Consider the following 25,707-nt stretch of genomic DNA (forward strand, 5'->3'; position numbering starts at 1 on the left):
ATAGGAGGGTTATGCAGTCCACAGAGGGGACACCCCTTTAGGACCTGGCGCTGGGAACTAGGCAGGGTTGCAATTTTGGGACAGGACAGGGACAGGGACAGGACATCTCCTAAATAAGGCTACTCCTTCAAGAAAACGAGAGATCACTGACTTACCTAATACATAGAAACAAACATAGAGAATGAGGCAAAATGAAGAGACAGAGGAATATGCTCCAACTGAAATATCAAGACAAAACCTCAGGAAAAAAAGAAAAGAAACTAAACCAAACAGTGACAAGCAATCCACCTGGTGAAGTGTTCAAAGTAAGGGTCATAAAGATGTTCACTGAACTTGAGAGAAGAATGAATGAACACAGTGAGAACTTGAACACTAGAGATAGAAAACATACAAACATACCAAACAGAAGTTGTAACTGAACTGAAAAGTCACTAGAGGGGTTCAACAACATACTGGGTGAGGCAGAAGAATGAGGCAGTGAGTTGGAAGACTGCAGTGGAATTCATTCAGACAGAGCAGCAAAATTATAAAAATGTTTTTCAAATGAACACTCTCTAAAGGATCTTTTAGGACATCACCAACCAGACTAACATCCACATTATAGAGTTTCCAGAAGGAGAGGAGAGAAAGGACCAGAAAAATTATTTCAAGAAATAGTGGCTAAAAATGTCTCTAATCTGGGGAAAACCTCCTTAATCCAGGTCTAGAAAGCCCAGAGAGTTCCAATAAGATGAATCCAGAGGGATACACGCCAAGACACATTATAATTAAAGTGGTAAAAGTTAAGAATAAAAGTAGCTAGAGAAAAACAACTTGTTATATACAAAGGAAACTCCATGAAGCTACTAGACTTTTCAGCAGAAACTTCACATGCCAGAATGGAAAATTCAAAGCACTCTAAGGAAAAAATGTCCAACCAAGAATTCTCTACCCAAGGTTATCATTCAGAATTGAAGGAGAGATTGGAGTTTCCCAAATAAGCAAAAGCTAAAGGAGTTCACCGCAACTCAACAGGTCCAAAAAAAATGTTAAAGGAAATTCTTTGGGCTGAAAAGAAAAGACACTACACCTAAAGGGAGAGAGAGAAAAAAAAAAAGAACAAACAAAATCCAATATTGTAGAAGGAAGGAAATAATAAAGATCAGAGCAGAAATAAATGAGATAGAAATGTAAAGAAACAGTGGAAAAGATCAATGTGGTAGGCATATATAATGGAATACTACTTGCCCATAAAAAAGAATAAAATCCTGCCATTGGCAAAATGGATGAAACTTGAAGGTATTTTGCTAAGTGAAACAAGCCAGATGGAGAAAGACAAATACCATATGATTTCACCCAACAGGATATAATATAAACATACCCATTAGATGGAGCTGAAGCTGAATCTCTCCAAATTACTTGAAGTTGAAAGTTTCCATCCCATATTCACCTTTCAAAACCTTGACAGCTACTGTGATCCTTGCTAATAACCGAGCTGTTTCTACCTTTGCATTCCTGCTGTGATGGTACCTGGCCAGGGGCTATTCTCTCAGGATGCTTGGATTTGCATCTTGCACGACCCTGTAGACATTTTCAATGGTCCCTAAGCTTCAGTGTCCTTATCTGTAGACCAGGAATAGTAATAGGACTTATGTCTGATGGTCATAAAAGATTAAATGAGCTAATCGACCCACACAAAGCTCTAAGCATGAGGCAGACACCCTGTCCGTGCCATAGAAGAGATTTTGTTTCCATCACTCTCTTCCCTGAGACCACAGTAATAAACTCACACTCAGCTGTCCACACAGGGTGAATGCACCACCGTAACGGTTAGTATAAAAATTCACTGAAGCCTAGTAAACACACGGTCTTTTGTTTCTCTGAAAGTTTCCAAATTAAACATTACATTTTGTTTCTCATAAAGTTTCCAAGTGTAACATTAACAGGAACATCCATTACAAAGGGAGGGAAGGAGAGAACTAAAAGCATACGTGAGGGAATGACTTTCTTCTTAAATGTAACTGCTTTGGGGAAGGAAAAGTTTGGTGATGATGGTAGCGGTGGTGACAATGACTGTTATTCAACATTTTAAATCTGAGTTTCAGGCAGAAATGAGAACAGAAGTGCTGTAATATATACAGTCATGATAAAGAGAAGGTCCGAGACACAGCGAGGAAAAATGTTTACCGTGGGCTAAGCAGCCTGGGGGAAGAGAGGGCAGAACAGCCAGGACCAGGCTCTGGGTTTTGCTGTCATGATCCTTCTCATATTTGCGCTACTGCGCACAGCTAGAGCAGATCACAAGGGATCAGGAACAAGTATCTAGCTTGGCACGAAGAATTGGTTGGACATGAAGCTTTAGACAGGTTTTGACCCAAACCTGGAAGTCATACTTAAAGGACCATGAGTTTGAACAGAGCTGAAAAGAGCTGGCTGCTGGCTGGCCCAGCCCACTGAGGGAGGTGGCAGGCTCCAGTCCCGGAGCACAATCAACAAGGACCAGAGGGATCCGCTGCCAGGGAAGGGGTTGAGGCTTCCACAGCAGGATGTCCTGTCCATGAGCCGAGTGCCTGGGCTGGGGGATGGTCAAGGAGAAAAGTGCAGGCCCCAGATGAGCGGCCCAACTCACCTTCACGAGACAGGACAACGCATAGATCTTCCAAGCGAAAAACCCTCATCACATGCCCACGTTTTCTAGGTGGGATCCCATCTTCTGAGATTATTCCTCCAAACCTGTCCTTGACAATATTTGTGGTGGACAGCCCTGTCATTTTGCTTTGCTTATCTGGATTTTAATAACTAAAATTGATTACATAAACTTCTTTGAGTACATGTTAGAGTTGCATGTGAACCAGGAGAGCGACTACAGGTGTACCCTTGGAGATGTTGCCGGTTTGGTTCTGGACCACCTCCATAAAGCAGGTATCACAATAAACTGAGTCACACAAATTTTTTTGGTTTCCCAGTGCACACAAAATTTACATCTACGCTATGCTGTAGTCTATGAATGTGCAACAGTATTACATCTAAAAAACAATGTACATACCTTTATTAAAAAAGGCTTTATTGCTTAAAATATGCGAACCATCATCTAAGCCTTCAGCAAGTCACACTCTTTTTGCAAAGGCAACATCAAAGGTCACTGATCACAGATCACCTTAACAAGTATAATAATAATGAAAAGGTCTCAAATTTTGGAGGAATTACCAAAATGTGGCACAGAGACACAGAGTGAGCAAATGCTGTTGGAAAAATGGCAACGACAGACTGGCTTGATGCACAGTTGCCACAAACCTTCAATTTGTTTAAAAAAAAATAAAAAAAATACAACATCTGCAAAGCATAATAAAGTGAAATAGAGTATATAAGGTCTGCCTGTATAGGATTTAAAGCCAAATAGTGCTGGGCTCAATTGTCATTTAGGGTGAGATTTATCTTGGCCACCTACTGCGTGACTTTGTGCAACTTATTAATCTGGCTGAGTCTCAGCTTCCTCATTTTACAGAGGAGAAGAGAAAAGCTAACTTTGGGCCCTGGCATGAGGATACAATTCCATGCGTTTAATGAACCTGGCCCTGATCCTGGTACACAGCCGGCTGAAGAGATGATAATTTACTATTATTGAACCACCCAGAGACACTTGCAGCGAGAAAATACACTTTGAAATGTTTATGAGAATGCACACTCTACTTCCAACATATAGCTACGTAATATGAAAGAGAGGATATGTGTTTGGAGCAAAAATAAAACCAGACATTGGAAGCTGGCGCCATCTGCTCGTCTAAGGACATAAACGGGGGAAGGGGAGGAGGAGAGGGAACAACCTGGATCTTCTGTCTACTCAGATATCCTCTATTTTCTTCTGCCTTAGGAATGTGTTTTAATTGGGCTTCAATCATCTGGATGATGTCAGGACACCTGTAATTTTATTTACAAACAATCAACCAGGTCAGATATCTCTAAAGATGGAGCTGTCCCCAACTAAACAGACGTCAACCCTTCAATTTCCTATTTCCACTCAAACAAATCCAAAAGACAAGTTGCCTGCACAGATTGCTCGCCCTATGGCAACCAGAAGCTGAGATTCTGAAGAAGCTCAGTCTAGAAGAGGATGAAGAGCTGAGAAAGGAGGATTCCATGTGGAAAGAACGTATCTGAGCCTAAGACCATGAAAACACAAGAACACAGCGAACAGAACTTTCACTGGTGGGAAGTCAGTTAACGGTAAAAGTAAGAGGAGTATTACGACAGGCAGGACAAAAAAGGGTTAGGAACGACCCTGAAAAGCAATATTATAATCTAAGGTAAGTAAAGGATGCCTGTGAAGTTGGGAGATCATACATAGGAGGGTGTACAGAATGGCTATGTTTCACTGTACAGAGTAACCATGACTCATCTTGCTTAACAGGGCCAAAGAGAGATGCTACATTATTTTTAAATATTGAAGTATTAACAACTTATGAATTATGAAGAAAGGAAAATGAAGTCCAGTGTTTAAAGGTTTAAACTCCTGTACCAATCAGTAAGAATAAGACAGTACATTTGTATCAAGAACAGTACAACTAAGATCTCCAGTCCCCAAGCCCTTATCTGAAACTCTTGGCACCAGAAGTATTTAGGAATTTATACTTTTTCATATTTAAGAAAGTTAATAATAATATATATATAACAAATTACATAACCCTTCAGTGGGCTCAGGGCCAGCACCCTGTACTCAGACTTGTTTCTTCTGCCACAAAACATGCAAACATTCACAGTGAGTGTGAGAAATAAAGATCATAATAAGCTTCAATTCAGTCTGACCTCACTTAGTATGCCACCAAATCGGTTGTAAATAAAACTCTGGGTTTTTCAAAGGTATTTGGGTTTCAGAGTTATGAGAAAGGGTCTGTGAACTCTGTGAACTTGAACTTGGTTTGCCTCACTTTTAGGCAAGTGTTAACACCACCTAGATGAAAACTTTGTTGTTCCTTTTCTACCACCTCTGGAGCCTGTCAAAAGTTTTGTTTTTTTTTTAATCCAGCTTTTAAAAATGTAACTTGACATCCAACATACTCTATTTTTTTCATTTGTCTTTTTTTTCCCTAGAAAAATCACATCAGTTGATTTTTTTCGCCCTACCGGATACAGTGTACAAAATCACAAATGTACTGGTCGCGGTCAATCACACAATACACCCCTGTTTGCAGTGTGACAGGCTACTGTGTTCTCTTGACTCTGCTGAACTCACAACTGAAGTCGGTGGGTATTCATCCTGAAGAGGGAATTATTAAACATGCCGCATCACCCACCTGGTGTGCCCTCGGACGTTTTTATCCCCATTCTACAGCAGTACTGGGCAATCCCGTAGTCAGCAATCTTGGCAATGATGGCAGCGTTGGGATACAGGGTGAAGAGCAACACGTTGTGGGGCTTCAAGTCACGGTATATAATCATGGCTGAGTGGAGGTATCTGCCACAAAAGGCACGGGAAATCTTACCAACTGTGATTACATCATAATACATTTTCTCATGATTTGGAAAAATATATGTGTCCATGATGCAAAGCATCAAAAATTCTGTGCTAAGTGTGACCTTCAAAGTTAAGAGATATTGCAGAAGGAAATCAAAACATTCAAGTCCAATGTTACAAAGCAAGCTTATGCTTTTAGAACAAACAAGACATGTCAATCCTTATAAGTGATTTAAACTTTTAAGACACAACTACTTCAAGCAAAGTATCAATTTTTGGAGATTTTTTTGTGTGTGTACTTTAATAATTAACTGAAAGGAATTCTGAATTCTCTCAATGATCATCTGAATATTTTAATTAGTTTAAAATGGGAATATGCTAAATAAGCATTGATAGTAATTTGTTATAACTCTCATTTGTTTAACAGTTTTGATTTCCTTAAAATCACAGTTTATCTTAGTTTTTATTTTTATTATTTTTTACTGAAGTATAGTCAGTTTATAATGTTGTGTCAATTTATGGTGTGCAGCACAATGCTTCAGTCATATAGGAACATACATATACCCATTTTCATATTCCTTTTCACCATAAGTTACTACAAGATATTGAATATAATTTCCTGTGCTAAACAGTATAAACTTGTTGTTTATCTATTTCATATATATTAGTTAGTATCTGCAAATCTTGAACTCCCAATTTATGTCTTCCCACTCCCTTCCCCCATTGGTAACTATAAGTTTGTTTTCTATGTTTGTGAGTCTGTTTCTGTTTTGTAAAGAAGTTTGCTTCTCTTTTTTTTTAAGATTCCACATATAAGTGACATCATATGGTACTTTTCTTTCTCTTTCTGGCTTACTTCACTTAGAATGACAATCTCCAGGTCCATCCATGTTGCTGCAAATGGAATACCATATTCTTTTTTATGACTGAGTAGTATTCCATTGTAGAAATATACCACAACTTCTTTATTCAGTCATCTGTTGATGGATATTTAGGTTGTTTCCATGTCTTGGCTATTGTAAATAGTGCCGCTATGAGCACCGTGGTGCATGTATTTTTTGAATTAAGGCTACCTCTGAATATATGCCCAGGAGTGGGATTGTTAAGTCTATGTTTAGTCTTTTGAGGAATCTCCATACTGTTTTCCATGATGGCTGCACCAAACTACATTCCCACCAGCAGTGTAGAAGGGTTCCCTTTTCTCCACAGCCTCTCCAGCATTTATCATTTGTGGGCTTCTGAATGATGGTCATTCTGACTGGTCTGAGGTGATATCTCATTGTAGTTCTGCTTTGCGTTTCTCTGATAATTAGCGATATTGAGCATTTTCTCATGTGCCTATTAGTCATTTGTATGTCTTCCTTGGAGAATTGCTTGTTTAGGTCTTCTGGCCATTTTTGGATTGGGTTGTTTCTTTTTTTGTTATTAAGTTGTATGAGCTGTTCATATACTCTGAAAATTAAGCCTTTGTCAGTTACATCATTTACAAATATTTTCTCCCATTCCATTGGTTGTCTTTTTGTTTTGCTTATGTTTTCCTTTGCTATGCAAAAGCTTTTAAGTTTAATTAGGTCCCATTTGTTTATTTTTGCTTTTATTTCTATTACTTGGGTAGACTGCCCTAGGAGAACATTGCTGAGATATATGTCAGATAATGTTTTGCCTATGTTTTCTTCCAAGAGATTTGTATCTTGTCTTATGTGTAAGTCTTTAAGCCATTTTGAGTTTATTTTTGTGTATGGTGTGAGGGAGTGTTCTAACTTCACTGATTTACATGCTGCTGTCCAGTTTTCCCAACACCATTTGCTGAAGAGACTGTCTTTACTCCATTGTATGTTCTTGCCTCCTTTGTCAAAGATTAATTGGCCAAAAGTTTGTGGGTTCATTTCTGGGCTCTCTATTCTGTTCCACTGATGCATATGTCTGTTTTTGTACCAATACCATGCTGTTTTGATTACTGTAGCTCTGTAGTATTGTCTGAAGTCTGGGAGGATTATTCCTCCAGCTTCATTCTTTTTCTTCAGCACTGCTGTGGAAATTCTGGGTTTTTTGTGATTCCATATAAATTTTGGGATTATTTGTTCTAGTTCTGTGGAAAATGTCCTAGGCAATTTGATAGGGATCACATTAAATCTGTAGATTGCTTTGGGTAGTGTGGCCATTGTAACTTAGCTTTAAAAATACTCTCTACTACATTTCTCCTTTGATATTTATCTTTTTCTGATGAAAATCTTTCCTAATTTTTTGAAAAATAATCTTCACTTTGTTCAATAGGGACAAACAGAATAAAAGACTTCTAGATATCAATACCATACCATTTGAAGATGTAATTTACTTTAAACCCAATTCTATTATAAATTAACAAAGAAAATTTTGGACTGAGAGTTGGAATGAATAAAACATTGTCTTAGGGAAGGTGATGTGGGGGATTTTAAAGTCTTTCCTTTTATAAACTGATCTATTCAACCATAAGCAACTAGAGCTGGAAACTCACTGTAAGTAAAGAATAAAAATTAGTTAATATAAAAAAGAACAAAGTTTTAATCTCAACCAGGTCTTATCCATTATGGAAACATGGCCAACGAGCTATTACCGTGCCCTAACTGCTAAAATAATTCAATTGCCTTTCCTTACACATCCACAAAATTCAGATTCTCCCCAACTCTGTTTCTCCTGTCCCCTGATGTCAGCTTTGCCATAACTCTCTGCACGTGATCTCACAAATATATCTTGACCTACGTAGAAAGAACAATTGTTCATAGAACATAGAGGTAAATTTAAATCCTTTGCTTGGGGCTTTTGGTTTTGATTCACATTACATCAACCAATATTTACTCCATTACCCAGTACCAATCACTGCTAGAGGGACTGGGAGCAGCGTGGCAGCAAAACCCTGAACTTCCCATTGATTGAAGGCCTACAGTGAATCATTTAATTGCATCAGCTAATGCAATAGAAGATTCTTTCTCTTCCAGGATGTAGTTATCACATTTGACATTTGGCCTATTCCTTTCGGTAGACATATTTTTGGCTGAAAAGTAAGATAGATGTACTAATGAAGTTGACCTTAACAATAAGTAATGGTCTTAGAAGAAAAATTTACCAAGGGCTTACTGAAAGGCCATTAGCTACTCCTGCCCTTCTGAAGAGAAAAGCTGGGAGATTAAGAAGAAAAATAGTTAAAGCCAAGTCATGCATAATTGAATAGCAGCCAAATCCTTCATAACGCATGCCTCTGTCAGAATATTTATAGAACAGACTCTCTTGGAACACTTTCCAAAATTACAAAAATCAGTTAAACTTAATTTGAAATCATGTCAGTAGGAGGAAAAGATTATCTGGATTAGTTAAAATGTTCAATTATAGAATTTAATCTTAAAAGTGCAGTTTTAATAGCTTTTAAGAGGACGGCAGAATAGCTCTCGAAATATTAACAAGTGCAGATCTTGCCTTACTGAGAATCATTCAGCCATAATTCATGTATCATATGACAATGAGCATTGTCAAATATTTTATTAAAATGAACTGGTCGAAACTCATTTTGTTTATTGTGATTGTCATCAATGTTGCTAAGAAACCCCTTTCTTTATAACTTAAAGTTTGGGTGGGAAGGGATAAACTGCAAGTTCGAGATTTGCAAATGTTAACCACTATATATAAAAATAGATAAAAAAAACAAATTTCTTGTGTATAGCACAGGGAACTGTATTCAATACCTTGTAACCTTTAAAGAAAAAGAATATGAAAATGAATATATGTATATATATGCATGACTGGGACATTTTATTGTACACCAGAAACTGAAACATTGTAACTGACTATACTTCAATAAAAAATAATAAATAAAATAAAGTAAACTATTTCATCCTACAGAGAATTATTCTAAAAATAGAATGCATCCATTCATTTTAACAAATATATATGGTGTATCTATGAGGGTCTGTCACTGGGGGTCTAAAGCCATCTTTGTGTCTCTGCTTTTAAGGGCTCACATTCTAGAAAGAGAGACAGCTGTTTGAACAAAATCGCAGAAATGTGGTGAGTACCAGACGCTAGAGACGTCAGAGGGAGAAAAGCAGAGGGGTACAGATAGAGAAACAGACTCTCCCACTAGCCTGTAAATGTTCAGCCTCAATCTTTCCCTCTTCATGGGCCAGCACAAAGTCCTGCCTGGAGCAGACTCAAGAAACACGTGTTGCTGAGGCCAAGTCCTCAGGGTGCAGTCAGGCATCATTGTGGAGCTGGTATGTGCGGGAAGTTCTAGACGGAAATGAGTTCTCCAGACAATTTTGTGAAAAGAGAGGAAGGACCAACGCAAAGATAGACATGGATGCTGATGAGAAGTCAAGCCCTTCCGCGTGGATGGATGGCGGAGACAGGACAGTGGAACAGCAAGGAGGCTGGAGAGGCAGGCACGAGGCATCCGTAAGGAGTTCTGACGCTGTGCCAAGGACTTTGGATGTACTCTGCGGATAACTTGGAACTGCCAGGGAATTTCAAGCATAAGGGGATTTTATTTTAGAAGAAATATTCTGATAATCCCCTGAAGGGACAGGACAAAGGCCGTAATAGTGGCATAAAAATAAATGAATGGATTGGGGAGGGTATAGTTCAGTGGTAGAGTGCCAGCTTAGCACGCAAAAGGTCCTGGGTTCTATCCCCAGTACCTCTGCTATAAATAAATAAATAAATAAATAAACAAACAAACAAACAAACCTAATTACCCCCCCAATAAAATTTAAAATAATAAAAACATTAAGAAAGAAAACAATTTTTAAAGAATTTTTAAAAATGAATGAATAAATTAAAAAGACAATGTAAAGTAGTCAAGGATTTGGTGGACAAACTGAGTACTTACTTTTGGAGGGTAGAGGTTGGTCTGGATGTCACTACAAAGATTTTTGCTAGCAAGATAAAGAACAGATTCATGGTGGAAGGAAGTAGCAGAGAAAGTAAATTCAATTTTGAAAATGAATGAAATGGAAACTTATGTGAAATATAGGTGACTATACCTTCATAGGTAGGTGAGAATTATAATAAAGAGCTCAAAGGAGCGGACTGAATCAGAGACGTCAGCTAACAGTTGAAGGCAAGACTGCAAAAGAGGGAATACGTGACATGAAGAAGGTGTGTGACTTTGCTGTCTCCTTCCACCTCTGCAGTTACAGCTCTATGCTACAGTATGTTCGGGAAGACAAACCTTAATGCTGAGTTTTTAAAATACATTTAGAGGACTGATAGCTCCTGAAATCCACCAGCCTCTTGTGGCACAAGACCCAAAAAGCTGTCCTAGCTTTTGCTGAGAACAAATCAGGCAAATGATAGGAAAATATGCTGAGATTTCACTTACTTTACCAGAAGCTGCTGGATTGATTATTTTAAAGGGTCTCCAAGAACCAGATTAAGTTATTTTAGAGATGAGGTCTTTTAAAAGCAGTGATGAATTTTTCAAAATCAATTATTAATTTTATGAACGAGCACTTTGGGAATTACGTGGAAGATTTCGGGGAAACCCAGGACCGGGAGTTAGGTAAATTAAGGAAGGTGACCCATATCAGCTTTTAAATATATAAGACATGGCTGCACTTTATCTAGATTGATTTAGTACATGGTTCCCCCTGCTGTTCAAAAGGAATTATAGCAACCCAGATCCAAATCTTTGCTTTTCTGTTCCATTTAATAATCTGTATGTTTTTCAATAGCTTCTGGACTCTTCTAGGAGAGAGAATCTGCTTATTTTATTTTCTCATTGTATCTCCTATACAGTATGAATAATTATATCCTATATCAACAGTTTGGTTTTCATTGTTTATGAGCAGTGTTTGTTTTCCTTCCCATCTATTCCATTTACATTTCTGGTTATTGTCAGAAAGGAAGAGACACAATTCGAGTAGGGAAGGAAGAGAATGAAATTCGCACCCACTTTGTGGCTGCTCTGCCCCAGGCACTGTTTCCTTCCTTCCCCTTTTCTCCTTCTGTCCCCAATGCCGACACGTATTTACCGAGGACGCACTGTTCAGAGTGCTGGGGTACAATGGCGAACAAGATGAAAAGTCCCTGCTGTCGTGGCACTTAGACTCTGGCAGCACAGACAGACAACAAAGAAAGGTTTTAAATGAAAATGTAAAGAATACCGGGCAGTGATAAGTGCTACAGGTGCCAGAGAGATGGAAAGTAGTCGGGGACAGCCTCTCTGAGACCAAACCTGCATGAAATGAGACATTAAGAACTCGGGGTTAGACATTAAGAACTGGTATAAAGGTTCCGGCACAGCCAGGAAACCTCAGGGAGGCGAGTGGCTGAGCACAGTGACCAGAGAGCGCGATAGGAGAGGGCCGACAGCAAGAGAAAGACTTGCTCCAACGTCCACGTTAGAACAATCCGGCTGCCAAGTGAGGGACGGTCTGTACGGGGCAAAGGTGAAAACAGGGAAGCCAGTCGGGCGAGGAGAGACGCCAGCGGCTCAGACTCTGCTGGGAGGGAGAGAGAAGTCATGAGAAGGAGCTGCACTGAGACGTATTTTGATGCCAGCGCTGAAAATACTTGCAGGAGGGTTAGGTGTGGGATGGAAGAGAAAGGAAAGAGTGGAGGGTGACTCCAAGGTGACACAGCTGGGTGGCCCGGGGAGGGGGAGCAGTGGAGATGGGGAACACCAAGAGTTTAATTTGGGATGTCTTCAATTACTACAGAAGTCCCAGAAGTAATAATTGAAGATTAAGTATCAGTCACAGTTTAGAGATTAAAAAAAAAAAAAGAATCCAAGATACAAAATCAGAGGTAACTAGGTGTATGGAGGGTGATTTTTCTGAGTCCCTCTGACTCCAAGGGCCATGGTCTTTCCACTCCATTGGGCTGCCTCTCCACAGCTCCGTCTGGGTGCCTTGTGGCCACGGGGCTGGGGGTCACTCTGAGACTGCCGTCTTGTAGAACAACCTGACTCGAATCACGGTAGTGCCTTCAGAAATATGAACTGGTCTTTCCTTACTAGGATTATCCATGACACCTGACATTCTTGCTACTTTGAAGGCTCGCCTGCATTTCTTAGGGAAGGGAGGTCAACGCAAGGGGAAGAACGTGGGCTCTGGAGCAGAACTCCTGGGTTCAGACTCTACTTCAGCTACCTATGAGGTCTGCAGGCTCTTCCTAGTCTGATTTGATAAAAATGACAAAATCTGATCAGGGAAGTGGTGCTTTTACACCCAAAAAGTTGGTGAAATACTTCCGGGACACAGTGTTACAGGGAAGCGCTGTTCTCCGAGCCCAAGAGTAAGTCTGGGCTCACACTCAGCACGCGCTGAACGGCAAAACGCAGGACCTGATCAACTACCTCAAGCCATCAGCCACGTGGAGCGCGATCCTGTGCTGCAGCGTCCTGGTGAGGCTGGCTTTGTCTTGCTGAAGCAGGCGATCCAGGGACCCCTTGGAGGCCAACTCCATCACCAACATTCGAGGACGAATCCCAGCCGCCAGCAGAGATACTAAGCTGGGATGGTGGAGGTGGCAGAGCACCACCAGCTCCTGCAAGGTCAAAAACCAATTTAAGAGCAATGGACCGTCAGCTCTTACCCAAGTGTCTCTTCCCTGAAGCTCGTCAACACTCTGAGCACGGTCTTCTCTGGGTGACTGGACTATGGGCAAACTTCCCATTTCTTCTTTGAGCTTTTTTTATATTTTCCACATTTTCAGAAGTAAACCGTGGGTTTTGCAGCTATATTCTGAATTAAAATGTTAAGGTCTAGTTTTCTCTTTGCTTTGCTTTATCAGTACATTTAATGCTGGCACAGTACATGCATTATGGTCACAATAATGGGTCATGTCACTCTTACCTACTGAATCCTGCTTAGCCACCGAATCCTCAGCCCAGCATCCTGAGCAGCCAGGACTGATCAGCTACAACTGGCCTGTGAGGTTCAATCTGCCTATCATTTCTGGCTTAGTGACCAGAAAGGTTTACGAACGGTAGTGTCCAAGTTTAACAGAAATACACGGCATTACCCCCACTGAAAACTCTCTAATGACTTCCCATTGCTTTTATTTTTTTTAAATCTTATTTTGGGGGGGGGGGGCGGGGATGGTAATCAGGTTTATTTATCTATTTATTCTTAATGGAGGTGCTGAGGATTGAACCCAGGACCTCGAGCATGCTAAGCACGCACTCTACCACTGAGCTGTACCCAACCCCCACTGCTGCTTTTAAATTAAAATCTCATACACGACTATTATAGCCTTCATGGCCTGACCTGATCTGGCCTTAGCCTATCTCTCAGACCTAATCTCCTTTCTCTCTCTTCCCTATTCACCAAACTGCTGCCACATTGGTGCTCATTAAAATCCCCAGCACCGCACACACCCAGCTCCCTCCATTCCAGCCCCGGGCTATCTATGCCCTTGCTGATCCCTCTGCCTACAAATCCCCTCACCCTTCACATGGCTGCTAAGGGCTTCCTGCCATTCGGATCTTAGCTCAAATACTCTTACTTCCTCAGAGAGCCCTGCCTTGGACCCCCTCTTACTAAAGAAAGCAACCCCTAGGTGTAACAATCCCTCTTGAATCCAAGAAGTGAGCTGGAACAGAAAGGTCTCCATCCTGATTCCTGGGCCACATTACGCGAGACTTTACCATCTCTCTGAGGATACTGCTGCTTTTGAATTCCCTATACACATTATTTGGTGTATTGAACTCTACTCTGAAACGGTATGTCATGGAAATTTATCACTTACGTGACAGCAAATTAATTCCTGTTTTAAACTGTGATTTCTGCAGAAGCCCTGCTTCTTAAAAACCAGCTTCAAAGATGGGGATTATGGGTGCCAGCTGCCTTTATCAGGGAACTGAAGTGTGGAGAATTCCACAGGCTGAACAAGAAAGGGTCAGTGCCCTGAGAGGGAACTTTCCTAGAACAGGAGCTTCAGACTGCAACCATATTTCCTTGATAGATAAAAATCTTTCTTTGGTCTCTGTCTGATTAGCTCAGTTGGTTAAAACTGATGAGAAAAAGTCAAGTTAGCTCTGTTTTCTTTCACAGGCACAGACAGAAGCCTAAGCCTAATTTCCTATCCTAGAAAAGCAGTTTACTGACTGCAAAGATAAAGGAGCCGGAGAGTGAAACAGATCAGCCCTGATTCCTGACCATGGGTAGAATGACCCTCCAAATGCAGCACCAAACACTGAAGTGCTTTCCTTTCCTTTCCTTCCCTTTTTTAATTTTTTAAAGAAGCATATTACACACACTCTACTGTTTCTGTTTCTTCTACCATTTCCTTGGTTCACCTAGCTGCCTAGACACTCATCAGTCCCACATACATTCTGAGTGTTCTGATTTCCAACCGGGTTCCCTGAGCACATTACATAAAATTTGAAACTTACGTTGAAGACGAATGACCAAGACTCAAAAATCAATTTAGACAACAAACTGCCTACAGATAGAAATAGACTGTGCCCAGATTTGGTTCACAGTCTTACTTCGACATACAAAATGTTTATTAGCTTATTCTTAGAGCTCCAGTGTAACTTTTGGTAGTAATAATCAAAATTACTGCAGGATATTTTGCACAGACATGGAATTATTTTCATTATTCAGAGTAATTAATGTAATTGCAACTGTATTTTTTGTTGTTGTTGACATTAAGTTATTTAGAGTCAGATTCAGGCACAAATTTTTTTTAATAAATTGAGAAAAAAAAATAAGAATGAATAGATTCAAAAACAGAGTTGCATTCTGGTTGTAAGATTGCAGAATTCACATTGAATTTTACCTCTCCTCTCACCCTGTCTCTCTCCCTCATCCCTACTGTCAAGAAAGATTCAGAAAAAAAGACATGAATCCCCACCTGTAGTTCAAAACGAGAGGGTATTCGTGACCACTCTTGGTTATTCATTCACTTTCCATTCAACTTTCTTTCTTCCTAAGGGGACCTTGATTCTGCTGAGGTATCCAACCCTCACCCAGGCAGCCCAGGAACTTTAAGGGGAACTGACCCCAGCCTCAGCCTCAGGGAGAGGATGGAATATTCTAAATAATACCCTCCTCATCACCAGATTGGATGGTTCGTAACACAGGTGTAAGCCAATCAGCACTGCCCTGAACATACGTGGTTGCTGAGCAAAGAACACGTGACTTAACTGAGGCCGAGAAGTTTCTAAACGGGTTAATGTTGCAAGGATTTTGGTTCTTTTGAATCACAAAAATGTGAAAAAGACACCCTCTTTTCTTCTCTACTTGTAGTCTCTAACTGTGAAGCCTGGAACAAGAATTCTCCAAATACTACTGTCTTTGATTTTCAACAGGAGAAACAAAACAAGACTTTTTTACTCCACAGAGAAAGGACAAAAGTGGGATTTCATAACTAAACTCAAGTTGGCTTTGGGGGGAATCATCATTTTGTGTTCTCACAAACGCATGCAAAACAAGAGGTCCGGGAGACTGACGATGCACGATTCAACGTAATAATGTTATCAGATTCCTTACTTGTCTTAGCAGTCTGAGTGATGTATGTTTATTAAAGATCTTCACAGCCACTTCTTCTCCTTCATAGGTTGCTTGATAAACGGATCCAAAACTGCCATCGCCTTTTGAAAAGAATGTACACAAAGCACTTAGGTTAATCTGTGCAAGCAGAAAAACTAAACAAATTGTACCTGGTGTAATTATATCTGTTTTGATGAGAAATCTGACCCCCCAGTGTCACTGAATCAAGGCTCCTTTAATGCCTCCCTCTTTCTTCTACTCCATGAACTAAGATGCACCTAAAGGTTTGGTAGCCAGCCTCCCCATCTTCCATTTACACACTCCTCACTCAACTACCTCATTCACTCCCCGACTTCATCAATCTTTATATGTGGGGAATTTTCACATTTTCATTTAGAGCCACAAGCTACCTCCCAAACTCTACCCTATATTGACTACTCTGTGTGGGAGATTTCCACCGACATGCTCCTCTAAATCTCAACTGCAAGCAATCAAAAGTCACATTCATCATATTTCTCCAAACTGGTTTTCATCCCACCTTCCATATATCTGATAAAAACAAAACAGGGAGGAGAGTATTGCTCAGTGGTAGAGTGTGTGCTTAGCACGCACAAGGTCCTGGGTTCAGTCGCCAGTACCTCCATTAGTAAATAAATAAATAAACCTAATTACCTCACCTCCCCCCACCAAAAAAAAAGAATCAAAAAAAAAAAAATTAAAACTTGGTGGGAGGGTATAGCTCAGTGGCAGAGCACATGCCTACCATGCACAAGGTCATGGGTTCAATCCCCAGTACTTCTGTTAAGTTAAAAATAACAGTAATAAATAAACCTAATTACCCCTCCAAAATAAAAAAAAAAATTTTAAAGTTCTTTCAAACCAAACGAATTACTTTACGCCCATAAGATAACTTGCCTTTGCCCAGCCCCACAGCTAACCGGCTCCACTTTGCTGCCTCTCCCACGCCCACGCCTCCCCTTCCATTCCCACTGCCACTGAGCCCCGTGGTGCCTCCCTGTCTTCTTCCTGGACTGTGGGGGCCTCATGAGTTCATTACCTCCAACTCATTCTATCTCTCCTACAAAATTAACTGCCCTATAATTATACTTCCTGTGGCCCTCTTGCTCAAAAGCTAATTATTCTATATTGTATGCCAAACAAAATTCAAGATCAAGTTCATGTTCATACTGTGGCCCCGAATTCCCTTTGCGCTTCCCCTCCTTCTCTGTTTCCCATTCTCTAGGCTCTAGGCCAGTAGTTCTCCTCCCAATTTTAGCTGCACAGTGTATCTGAGGAGCTGTTTAAAAATACTAATGGCTGAATCTACTCTCAAAGATGGTGCTGCCCTAATTAACCCCAGGAGGTACTGGTCATTAGGAATTATTCGTCTTTTAACTCTGTTGATGATAACAGTAAACAACCAGGGTTGAGGACAACTGATCGAGACAAACTGGAATAGCCAAAATTTCTTGAATGAACATGCTTTGTATCTTCAGGCCTCCGTACCTTTGTTCTCCAGGACTTAAAAGAGTTCTGTTAGTCCACCATCTCAACCTCTGGGCTGTTTGTCAAGTCTATACAGCACAATATGCACTGAGAAGCCAAAGCCTGAGAAACAGACCTGGATCAACGCTACAGACTATCACTCCTCACTGACACAGAGTATATCCTTATTTGTACAGTATTTATGTTCTCAGAGAGCATCCTGTAATACAGGCACTTAACTAATAAAAGTGAATGAACCCAGAAAAATCAACAAGGAATATAACAACGTTAAAACCTGTTATTCCTAAGTGGTGAAATTATGCACCGAGGGGAAGCTTCGATATTTTCTATTTTTAAACACTTTTGTATTTGTACCAATTGCATACTTTTAAATCTCCATAATAAGTATGTATAAGCATAGATTATTGTATGCTTGGAAATAATGTTCATTAAAAATAAGAATAATAACTTCTTTATTTGCATCTATGTCGTAATTTTGCTAGATTGTAAACATGTGGAAAGTATTTTCTGTATATTATCAGTCTTGGTATCCCCCCATCCCTTCCCTCCAATATTCAATATTCAACTTTTAAAATACTTAGATAATCTTGTTGGTATTGAGAGAGTTTCAGGGGAAAATGAAGGCTACAGTAACAGGTAAGTATTGGAATCAAAATAGGATTGGATAAACAAGAGAGGGGAAAGAGAAAGAAACCAAGCGGAGGGAAGGGAGAGAAAGGACAGAAGAGACAGAGACTGAAAATAAGAGATGCACCTGTTCTGGTTCCCCTCAATCTGAACAGCTACTGATGACAAAGGAAAATGTAAAGGGCAGAGAAAAGAAATGCTCTACAAACATTTCAGGTGGGAGTAGTAGAGAGGTACAATTTTTTAAAGCCCTTCCCTATTCCATAACGACTGCTGTATTAAAATGAAGTGTGGGCTGTCGTATCCTTCAGGTAATTTGGAGCAAAAATAAAGTTAAGGACTGCTATTGTGCCTTTTTGACAAGAAAATGTTAAAAAGAAAAAAACTGACAAATAACACCAGTGAAGTACCTTTCTATTGTGGCTCTCTGGAAAAAAACAGTCCTTCAAAGAGAAAATCTTCAAAGAGAAAATCATCTCCTAACTCTTCAGAGAGACACACAAAACCTCATACATGTGTATTTTAAAGTATTCAGTGGGCCCTTGAACAACACAGGGTTAGGGGTACGGCAGCCCTGACTGCAGTGGAAAATCCACAGACTGCTGGCTCTGCCTCTGGACTCAAACCCTAGTTCTGGCAATTAAATCAAATGCAAGGACAGATTTCATAAATACGTGTGCTTCCATGGTGGTCCCATACCATCTCAAACCCAGCCTACAACAATGTGTGCAAAGCAAATTCCAGATATGTAACATCATCCGACCTTAAAACAGATTTTTTCCAAAGGAAAAACATTGCAAAAAATACAGGAAGACACTAAAAACTATGACAATATAATTATATTTGAATATTTTCTAGATTATAAATAAAAACTGTACCCTACTTTTGATTCTCAAACCAAACAAAACCAGTTACCTAAGAGAAACTCTGGAGCTTGTTCAAATTCCAGTTCATCATTGTTCAACATAATGCTTCTAGGCAGGTCAGCCAAAATCAAGTCAGGGGCAATCTGAGATATTGGAATGGTGAGCCTTGGTTGATCTGGATTTATTAGAAGGTCTCCTGAAAAGTACATAAAATATTTTTTTAAAAGACAAACTTTTAAGGTTGTACCTAAGTTTGTCCTTTGGATTTACAGAAATAATCACATATGTTCTATGATTTCTAATCACTCTTTAGGTTTTCTTACCAATCTTATCTTTTCTCTAGGAAATTTTAGGAAGGTTGAAAAGTTGAATTCGTATCTACATACTTGGTATTTTAAAAGCTCATTCCTAGGTTCACTCATTAGAAAGTAGAATTTAGAACTGCCTTAGACTATTGACACATGAATAGGAGATTATCCATCCTTTATTTTATCACATTTATACTGCACTTAGCATGGCTGACACGTTGCTAAGTTACTTCCATGTATCATCTATTTTAATGCTGATAACAATTCTATGATGTAGGTTTGGTAAGTATTCTCATTTCACAGAAGGGATTATGTTACACAGCAGCCAATATTTAAACTGTCAAACTGACATTTTTCTGAACTTATCAATACAAGATCTTACTGGTAATAAATATAATCTATTTTTGTGAACTCTCACTGCAACTGGATGCAGCATCCTTTAACTCATCCCTATGGATAAGAATTTTTTTTTTAGTTTATTACAAAACTCACTTCGCGAATGTTGAAAGGATCACTTAAAAACATCTGTTAAGTTGTGGCAACACATACCTTCTTCTGCTTTCTTCATCAAGTCGTCAAGTAAGATTTTTTGATGCTCTTCCCCATCGTTAAAACTATACAAGGCCCATTTCTTCAACAGAGTTTCTCCTTCGCCACAAATATCAATCTCCAATAACCCAGGAAACCACTCTTCCATGAGAGAATCAATGTGGTCCACAACTTGGCCCAAAAGAATACAGCCTACATAATCCAAGAAGAAGTCATCAACACCCTAGCAGACCCTTACCCTTCACAGAACTGGAAAGGGGAACTCTCAATTAAAAAAAAAAAGTTTAGATTTCTTTACTGGTACAATTCAAAGTTTTGTACTCATTTCCTTACCTTTTCTACAAGAAGGAACTGTAATTTTTAAGAAACTCTCCCCGTGATTGTCTAAGACTTCAGATCCTACCAGGCAGTAAGCTTCAGGAGACCAGATCAGGTAGATGCCTTGTCGCCAGTACATTCTGTTTGGGCGAAGTGCTTGCTCTGAAAGAAGTTTAAAGGAACCCCAAAATATCCCTGAATTAGTAACTGCTCCATAAATAAAGCAGAAAAATCACTGTGTACACCACAAGTGATGGTAATAGAGATACATTTCTTTTGAAAGAAAGTTTTGGTGGGGAGGGTATAGCTTAGTGGTAGAGTGCATGCCTAGCATGCACAAGGTCCTGGGTTCAATCCCCAGTACCTCCACTAAAAATAAATAAATAAACCTAATTACCCTCCCCCACCAAAAATTAAAAATTAAATAAACACCTTCTTAAAAAAAAGGTATTGTAACCATTAATGGGTCTTCATCCATGTATATTAAATCCACTGGATCTATTTAAGTCTATTAAATGTTTTATTCTCAATTTTGCAGTGAAGTAAACAAAATGACCAGGAGATAACCTAAGACAGATTTCAGGTTCATGCTGTTAGGTAGCTTAATATGTTTAATAGGTAAAGAAAGAGAATCGTAAATAAGTTCCCATAACTTTTAAAAAGAGGTCGGTGGTCATGCTAAAACCAACACTTTGATGTGATGTAACTACTTATATGTTGATTAATTGCAAGCTAGATAAGGTTTATTTCAGAATACAATACCACCTCCATATAGCTGATTTTTTAACCACAAAACAAAATTATATTTTCCCTTTGGACCATTAAGATCTCTCTTTCTTCCAGGAGGAAGAGCTAGCATTACAAACACCCATTTTTATTCTTTTCTGTAAACCCCTCAGCGATTGTGCAGCAGAAGAGAGCTATTATAGTGCCACACTGAATGCTCTGAATGGTCAGGACCTGTTACACTGTTAAGTAAACTCCTTGACTCTGCAGTCGTGGTCCTTTCTAGTTTTTCTCTGATCGTGGGGGGTGGGGGTGGGGCAGGGTTGGTGTGTATAAACCAATGACTCAGAAATGTCACCTTTTAAAACTGCTATTTCTAACAAGTTCATGCTGTATAGCACAGAGAACTATATTTGACATCTTGTAGTAACTAATGGTGAAAAAGAATATGAAAACGAATATATGTATGTTCATGTATGACTGAAGCACTGTGCTGTACGCCAGAAACTGACACAACATTGTAAACTGATTATACTTCAATTAAAAAATACGTATATATACACAGAAAACCCCTGCTATTTCTAGTCACTTTAGCTTGAAAAGCAAGATACTCATACTCATTGTAAATATGTCTAAAATAAGTACACGTGAGCTTTGAGGAGTATCTGAGAAACTTCCTTCTTAACAAATTGCATGAACTTATTTGAGCAAATGAGGTCTTAGGAGCTTATTTTCTGATTCTCAACTGTCTTACAAATAAGTCAATTCTAGGAAAATGACATAGGAATTTTAACATTTTAATATGCCTTCCTCCTAACTTCTCTAAATATTAAGTCTTCATTAAATAAATACTTACCTCTTCCTGAAAGCATGTAAGGTGAAATTTCAAGTAATCGATTGATTAATCTCGACCAAAAGCCCATTGGAAAATAAGGCATTTCGTAGAGCCGAATGATAATTTCAGAGTTCTCACAGTGCGGGAGCTCTATCACAGGCCTTTGGTCAGACAGACTAAACAGAAAAGGACACCGGCATTTTATGGCTACATAAAACACTCAACCATGTTGACCAAAGAACTTTACTACCTGCAGTCAGTGAATTGAAGATAAAGAGTCTAAGGGACTGAATTTTTTTTTATAATTTTTTTTGCTACATGGTCTTCCTACTTCAAAATTCAATGGTTATTTAATCAATTCAAATGCATGCTCAGATGTAGACGATCTATGAAGAATTTTCAGCCATTCATTTACACTAAAATAAATTACTACCGTTAGTTATGCATAGACAAAGGGATTATATAAAACTTGAAAAAAGTGCACGTCTTAGAAAAAAGTGTGTATCTATTTTTAGAATTAGCTACTGGCCACCCATCAACGCAACTGGCACTACTGAATGTCATATTACTTTACAACATTTCCTAGGTGCTTATAAAGCAATAAAAAGAACTTCTACAATACAGGGCGAGAACCCACACCTCCACTGTGTTGCCCTTCTCCTCTGAAAATTCACAGCCATAAATTATGATAAGACTTTCAAAAACTCACCATCTCCCCAGAATCTGCCTAATAACATAACTCTTTCAGTACCATGTAAGGAAACACACACACACACACACACACACCTCCACTATTAACCTTTCTTAAGGAAATTAAGCTGTTGGTAAATCAAACAGTAATTATATACATGAAATCCGTCATTTATGGCAAATACCATATCTTTAAAATGTCAAATGCAGTGTTTTCATTGAAAGGATACTTCAGCACAAAATTTACACAAGAAGAAAAAAAAATCACTACATTTATCATAGACTAAAGTTACTTCGACAATTAAAACAATCCAATATAAGGTTGAATTTCCATAGGGTAATTAAATGTTCAAGTTTTGGCTTACCTGCTTGGGACCAGCAAATTTTCTTCACCGTTTGGCAAGGCAATCTGGAATTTCTCTAGGAGTTTAAAGTATTGTGACATGTAGTTCTTTGGAAATCTCTTTTTCTTCGAAAGAAACTTCTCCACATCTCTACGTGAAATAATTCCCTTAGGATGTTTGGGACAGCCTTCCACTTTCACTGTCAAAATCTGAAAGATTTAAATGTGTAAATAATCACTGGAATTCATTTTCTGGAAGGTTTGGAATTTAAAGCATCTCCTTCGCTCAGTAAAAACGATCAAACAATTTTAGTGTTGGCAAGTACAACCCAGGACCTAGTTTCTCTAGCTAGCCGCTATGCAGCCTAGAAGCCCAGTGAGGCATGCACTCCCCCCCCACACAAAAAAGATTATTAAATTAAGGGAGTGAACTCAGCTCAGAAATTATGGAGATCCTCTGAAACCAGCGAACCACAAGCCAGCCTCAGCTCCAACTAACACATCAGCTCCGTGCCCCACATTCTTATTACAGTCTAACCAACAATACATTCCTAGGGAAGGTATCTTCCAGACTGTCGTCGCTACGGGTTTGCAGTAGAAATAGAACTTTGTATGTACATAGTAGGGGATGGTTTCCATCAATGGGAAGAGAAGCAGTGGAGCCCAGTTCAGTGATTCCCAAAGTCACCACTGAACTTCACTGGACTCCACTCAGTCTGGATCAACAGGTCTGGGATGAGGCTTGAGAACCTGCTTTTTTAACAAGAAACTGTGGTGATTCTAATGTGGAGAATGTACTTTGAGCTTTGATCATCATCACAGCAATTAAAAAATACAAGTTCATACTATAATGTGCCAGGCCCTGTTCTTTTTTGTTACTCTTATAATTGAGGGGAGACACACATATGACATACATTCAAAGCTACTTGTTCGTTTCAAAATTTTTTAAATCTCTATTGTAAAGTTAAATATATATATATATATGCGTGTGTGTGTGTGTATACATATGTGTTTTTGTATATATTTATATATGTATATATATAAAGTTCAGAAGAACTCAGGTTCAAATCCAGGCACCACTACCAACAGTGTGACCTTGAGAAAGAAATTTAACTTCTTTACCCAATTTCCTTCTCTGTAAAATGAGATAATGTAAGTGACTGTCTCTTAGACTGCTGTAAGAACAACACACATAAAACATGAGAAACACATACGACCCTTTTTAGCAAATAGCGAACCCTCATATATTAGCCACTTCTGTGTATTCCTATTCATTTTACTTCGCCACATTAATTTTAAAAAGAAGTTTGTGCTTAATTTTCTTTAGTAGATCTACAATGTTTAAGGGATACTGAAATAGGAACAAATATTATTTACATTATCATGTAGCTGGGTAAAATAATGGACTGTAAAATCTTTAGGCCCAAGGACTTGTTCTCTCATCTCTATATTTCTATTTTATATGTATGATGTTTATTGAATCAATAAATGCATAATTGATTGAACATAAGTGCAATGTATAATGGGTCTTAAATAATAAAAACCATAATTTGGTACTTCTCCCATATTGTGTACTTTATAGCCCAAACTGCTCTTACAATTTAAGTAGTGAGGAAAACTACCTAAGTGCCTGTATAGTTGCTAAGACCTTGACAACCTGCCCTCTATCCCCAACCATGGTTCATATTTCCTTTGTAGCACTCTGTACCACCTAACACATTAAGTGTTCACATATCAGTTATTTCCTCTCATTTGAACATCAGCTCCACGAATGCAGGAACCTTGTTTTGTCTACTGCTATAGTCCCAGCACCAGAAAAATACATGGAACATCGTTAGGTGCTGGATAAATACTGCTGAATGTGTTCATTTGGAGAAAATAAAGTTTGGAGCATTTTATCCTAGGGTTAGGTTTATAGGCACTGGAGTCAAACCGCTTGGTTTTAAATCCTAACTTTACTACTTCCGGAATATGTAACTTCGGATAAATTGTTTAACCTTATTGTCCATCAGTTTCTTCATCTTCAAGGTGGGGGCTAATAAAATACCATTTAAAAGAGTTGTTCTGAGAATTAAATTAGATAATTTTGAAAAGCGTATAAGTAACCTCTCATATGTCAGCCATTACTATATAGTTAGTCTAATTTATTTTACTTAGATGAACAAACTGATTTTAAAATCGAAGTTGGTGTTTGACTTTTTTACTAGATCTATGGTGCACTACCACTATTTGTAGCATATAGTTTCCAGAGATGGACACATTGATTTTTTTTTCCTCTCCCTACACATGCGGGCTGCTTAATCCTTCAAGAGAACAGAGTCCATCCATTTCCCCTCCCCTTAAATCTGAACAGGACTTGTGGTTGCTCTGCTCACTAGAACGCGGCAGAACTGACATTTTACCAGCTTAGCCTTTAAGAGGACTAGGCATACACAAGAGGCCACACGGAGGTGCATCAACACACCAAGAACGTGAGTGTAGCCTTCCTGGGCTTTCTAGCCCAGCTCAAAGGAGGAAGACCAGTGAATGGGCCCTGCCAACGCCACGTAGAGCAGAACCACTTGGCTGGACCAGTCAACCTATAGAACAGTGAGAAACAATAAACTGTTGATGTTTTACTCCAAGTTTACTTGTCTACTCTAGGTTTGGGTACATTTTTGTTAGAAAGCAATAAAAAAAAAATACCTGAAACTTTATCTTAATTTTATCACCTTTAAAAGATCTCCTAATATTCCTCCAGCCTGGTAACTTATCAGCCTAACTTGTGCTCTTACACAAGGAAATAGAATTTTCCAAATTCCTCATACAACTTTTTAACAGGATTAAATGGCCATGCAAGCTTTTACTGCTCCAACTGATTAATCCAATAAATCCCTTTCACATTTCTTTTATCATATAGTTAAATGAGTTTTGCAAACTTCTCTGTGTGTTGATGGAAACATCTTTAATAAGCTTAGTGACCTAACAGCTCAGAGCACAGAGAGGTAGGTGGGCTCCTTAGAGCTTCTGCACCATGAAATTATTTCTGCCCTCATCTTG

General features: G+C 39.0%; 1 protein-coding gene across 2 annotated transcripts in view; it reads right to left on the reverse strand.

Moving 5' to 3' along the window:
- The window catches only part of LRRK2 (leucine rich repeat kinase 2), a 135,469-nt gene that overhangs the window by 23,295 nt on the left and 86,467 nt on the right, over nucleotides 1–25,707 (reverse strand). For both annotated transcript variants that reach the window (XM_014566825.2, XM_006193663.3), the window contains exons 34-41: nucleotides 22,691–22,878; nucleotides 21,657–21,811; nucleotides 20,090–20,236; nucleotides 19,757–19,948; nucleotides 18,949–19,095; nucleotides 15,901–16,001; nucleotides 12,759–12,949; nucleotides 5,271–5,431 (exon numbers count right to left, since the gene is read on the reverse strand). In XM_014566825.2, the coding sequence (XP_014422311.1) occupies nucleotides 5,271–5,431; nucleotides 12,759–12,949; nucleotides 15,901–16,001; nucleotides 18,949–19,095; nucleotides 19,757–19,948; nucleotides 20,090–20,236; nucleotides 21,657–21,811; nucleotides 22,691–22,878 (1,282 nt within the window). The remainder of the gene's footprint in view (nucleotides 1–5,270; nucleotides 5,432–12,758; nucleotides 12,950–15,900; nucleotides 16,002–18,948; nucleotides 19,096–19,756; nucleotides 19,949–20,089; nucleotides 20,237–21,656; nucleotides 21,812–22,690; nucleotides 22,879–25,707) is intronic.

This window comes from Camelus ferus, chromosome 12, assembly GCF_009834535.1.
Source record: "Camelus ferus isolate YT-003-E chromosome 12, BCGSAC_Cfer_1.0, whole genome shotgun sequence".
Taxonomy (NCBI): Eukaryota; Metazoa; Chordata; class Mammalia; order Artiodactyla; family Camelidae; genus Camelus; species Camelus ferus.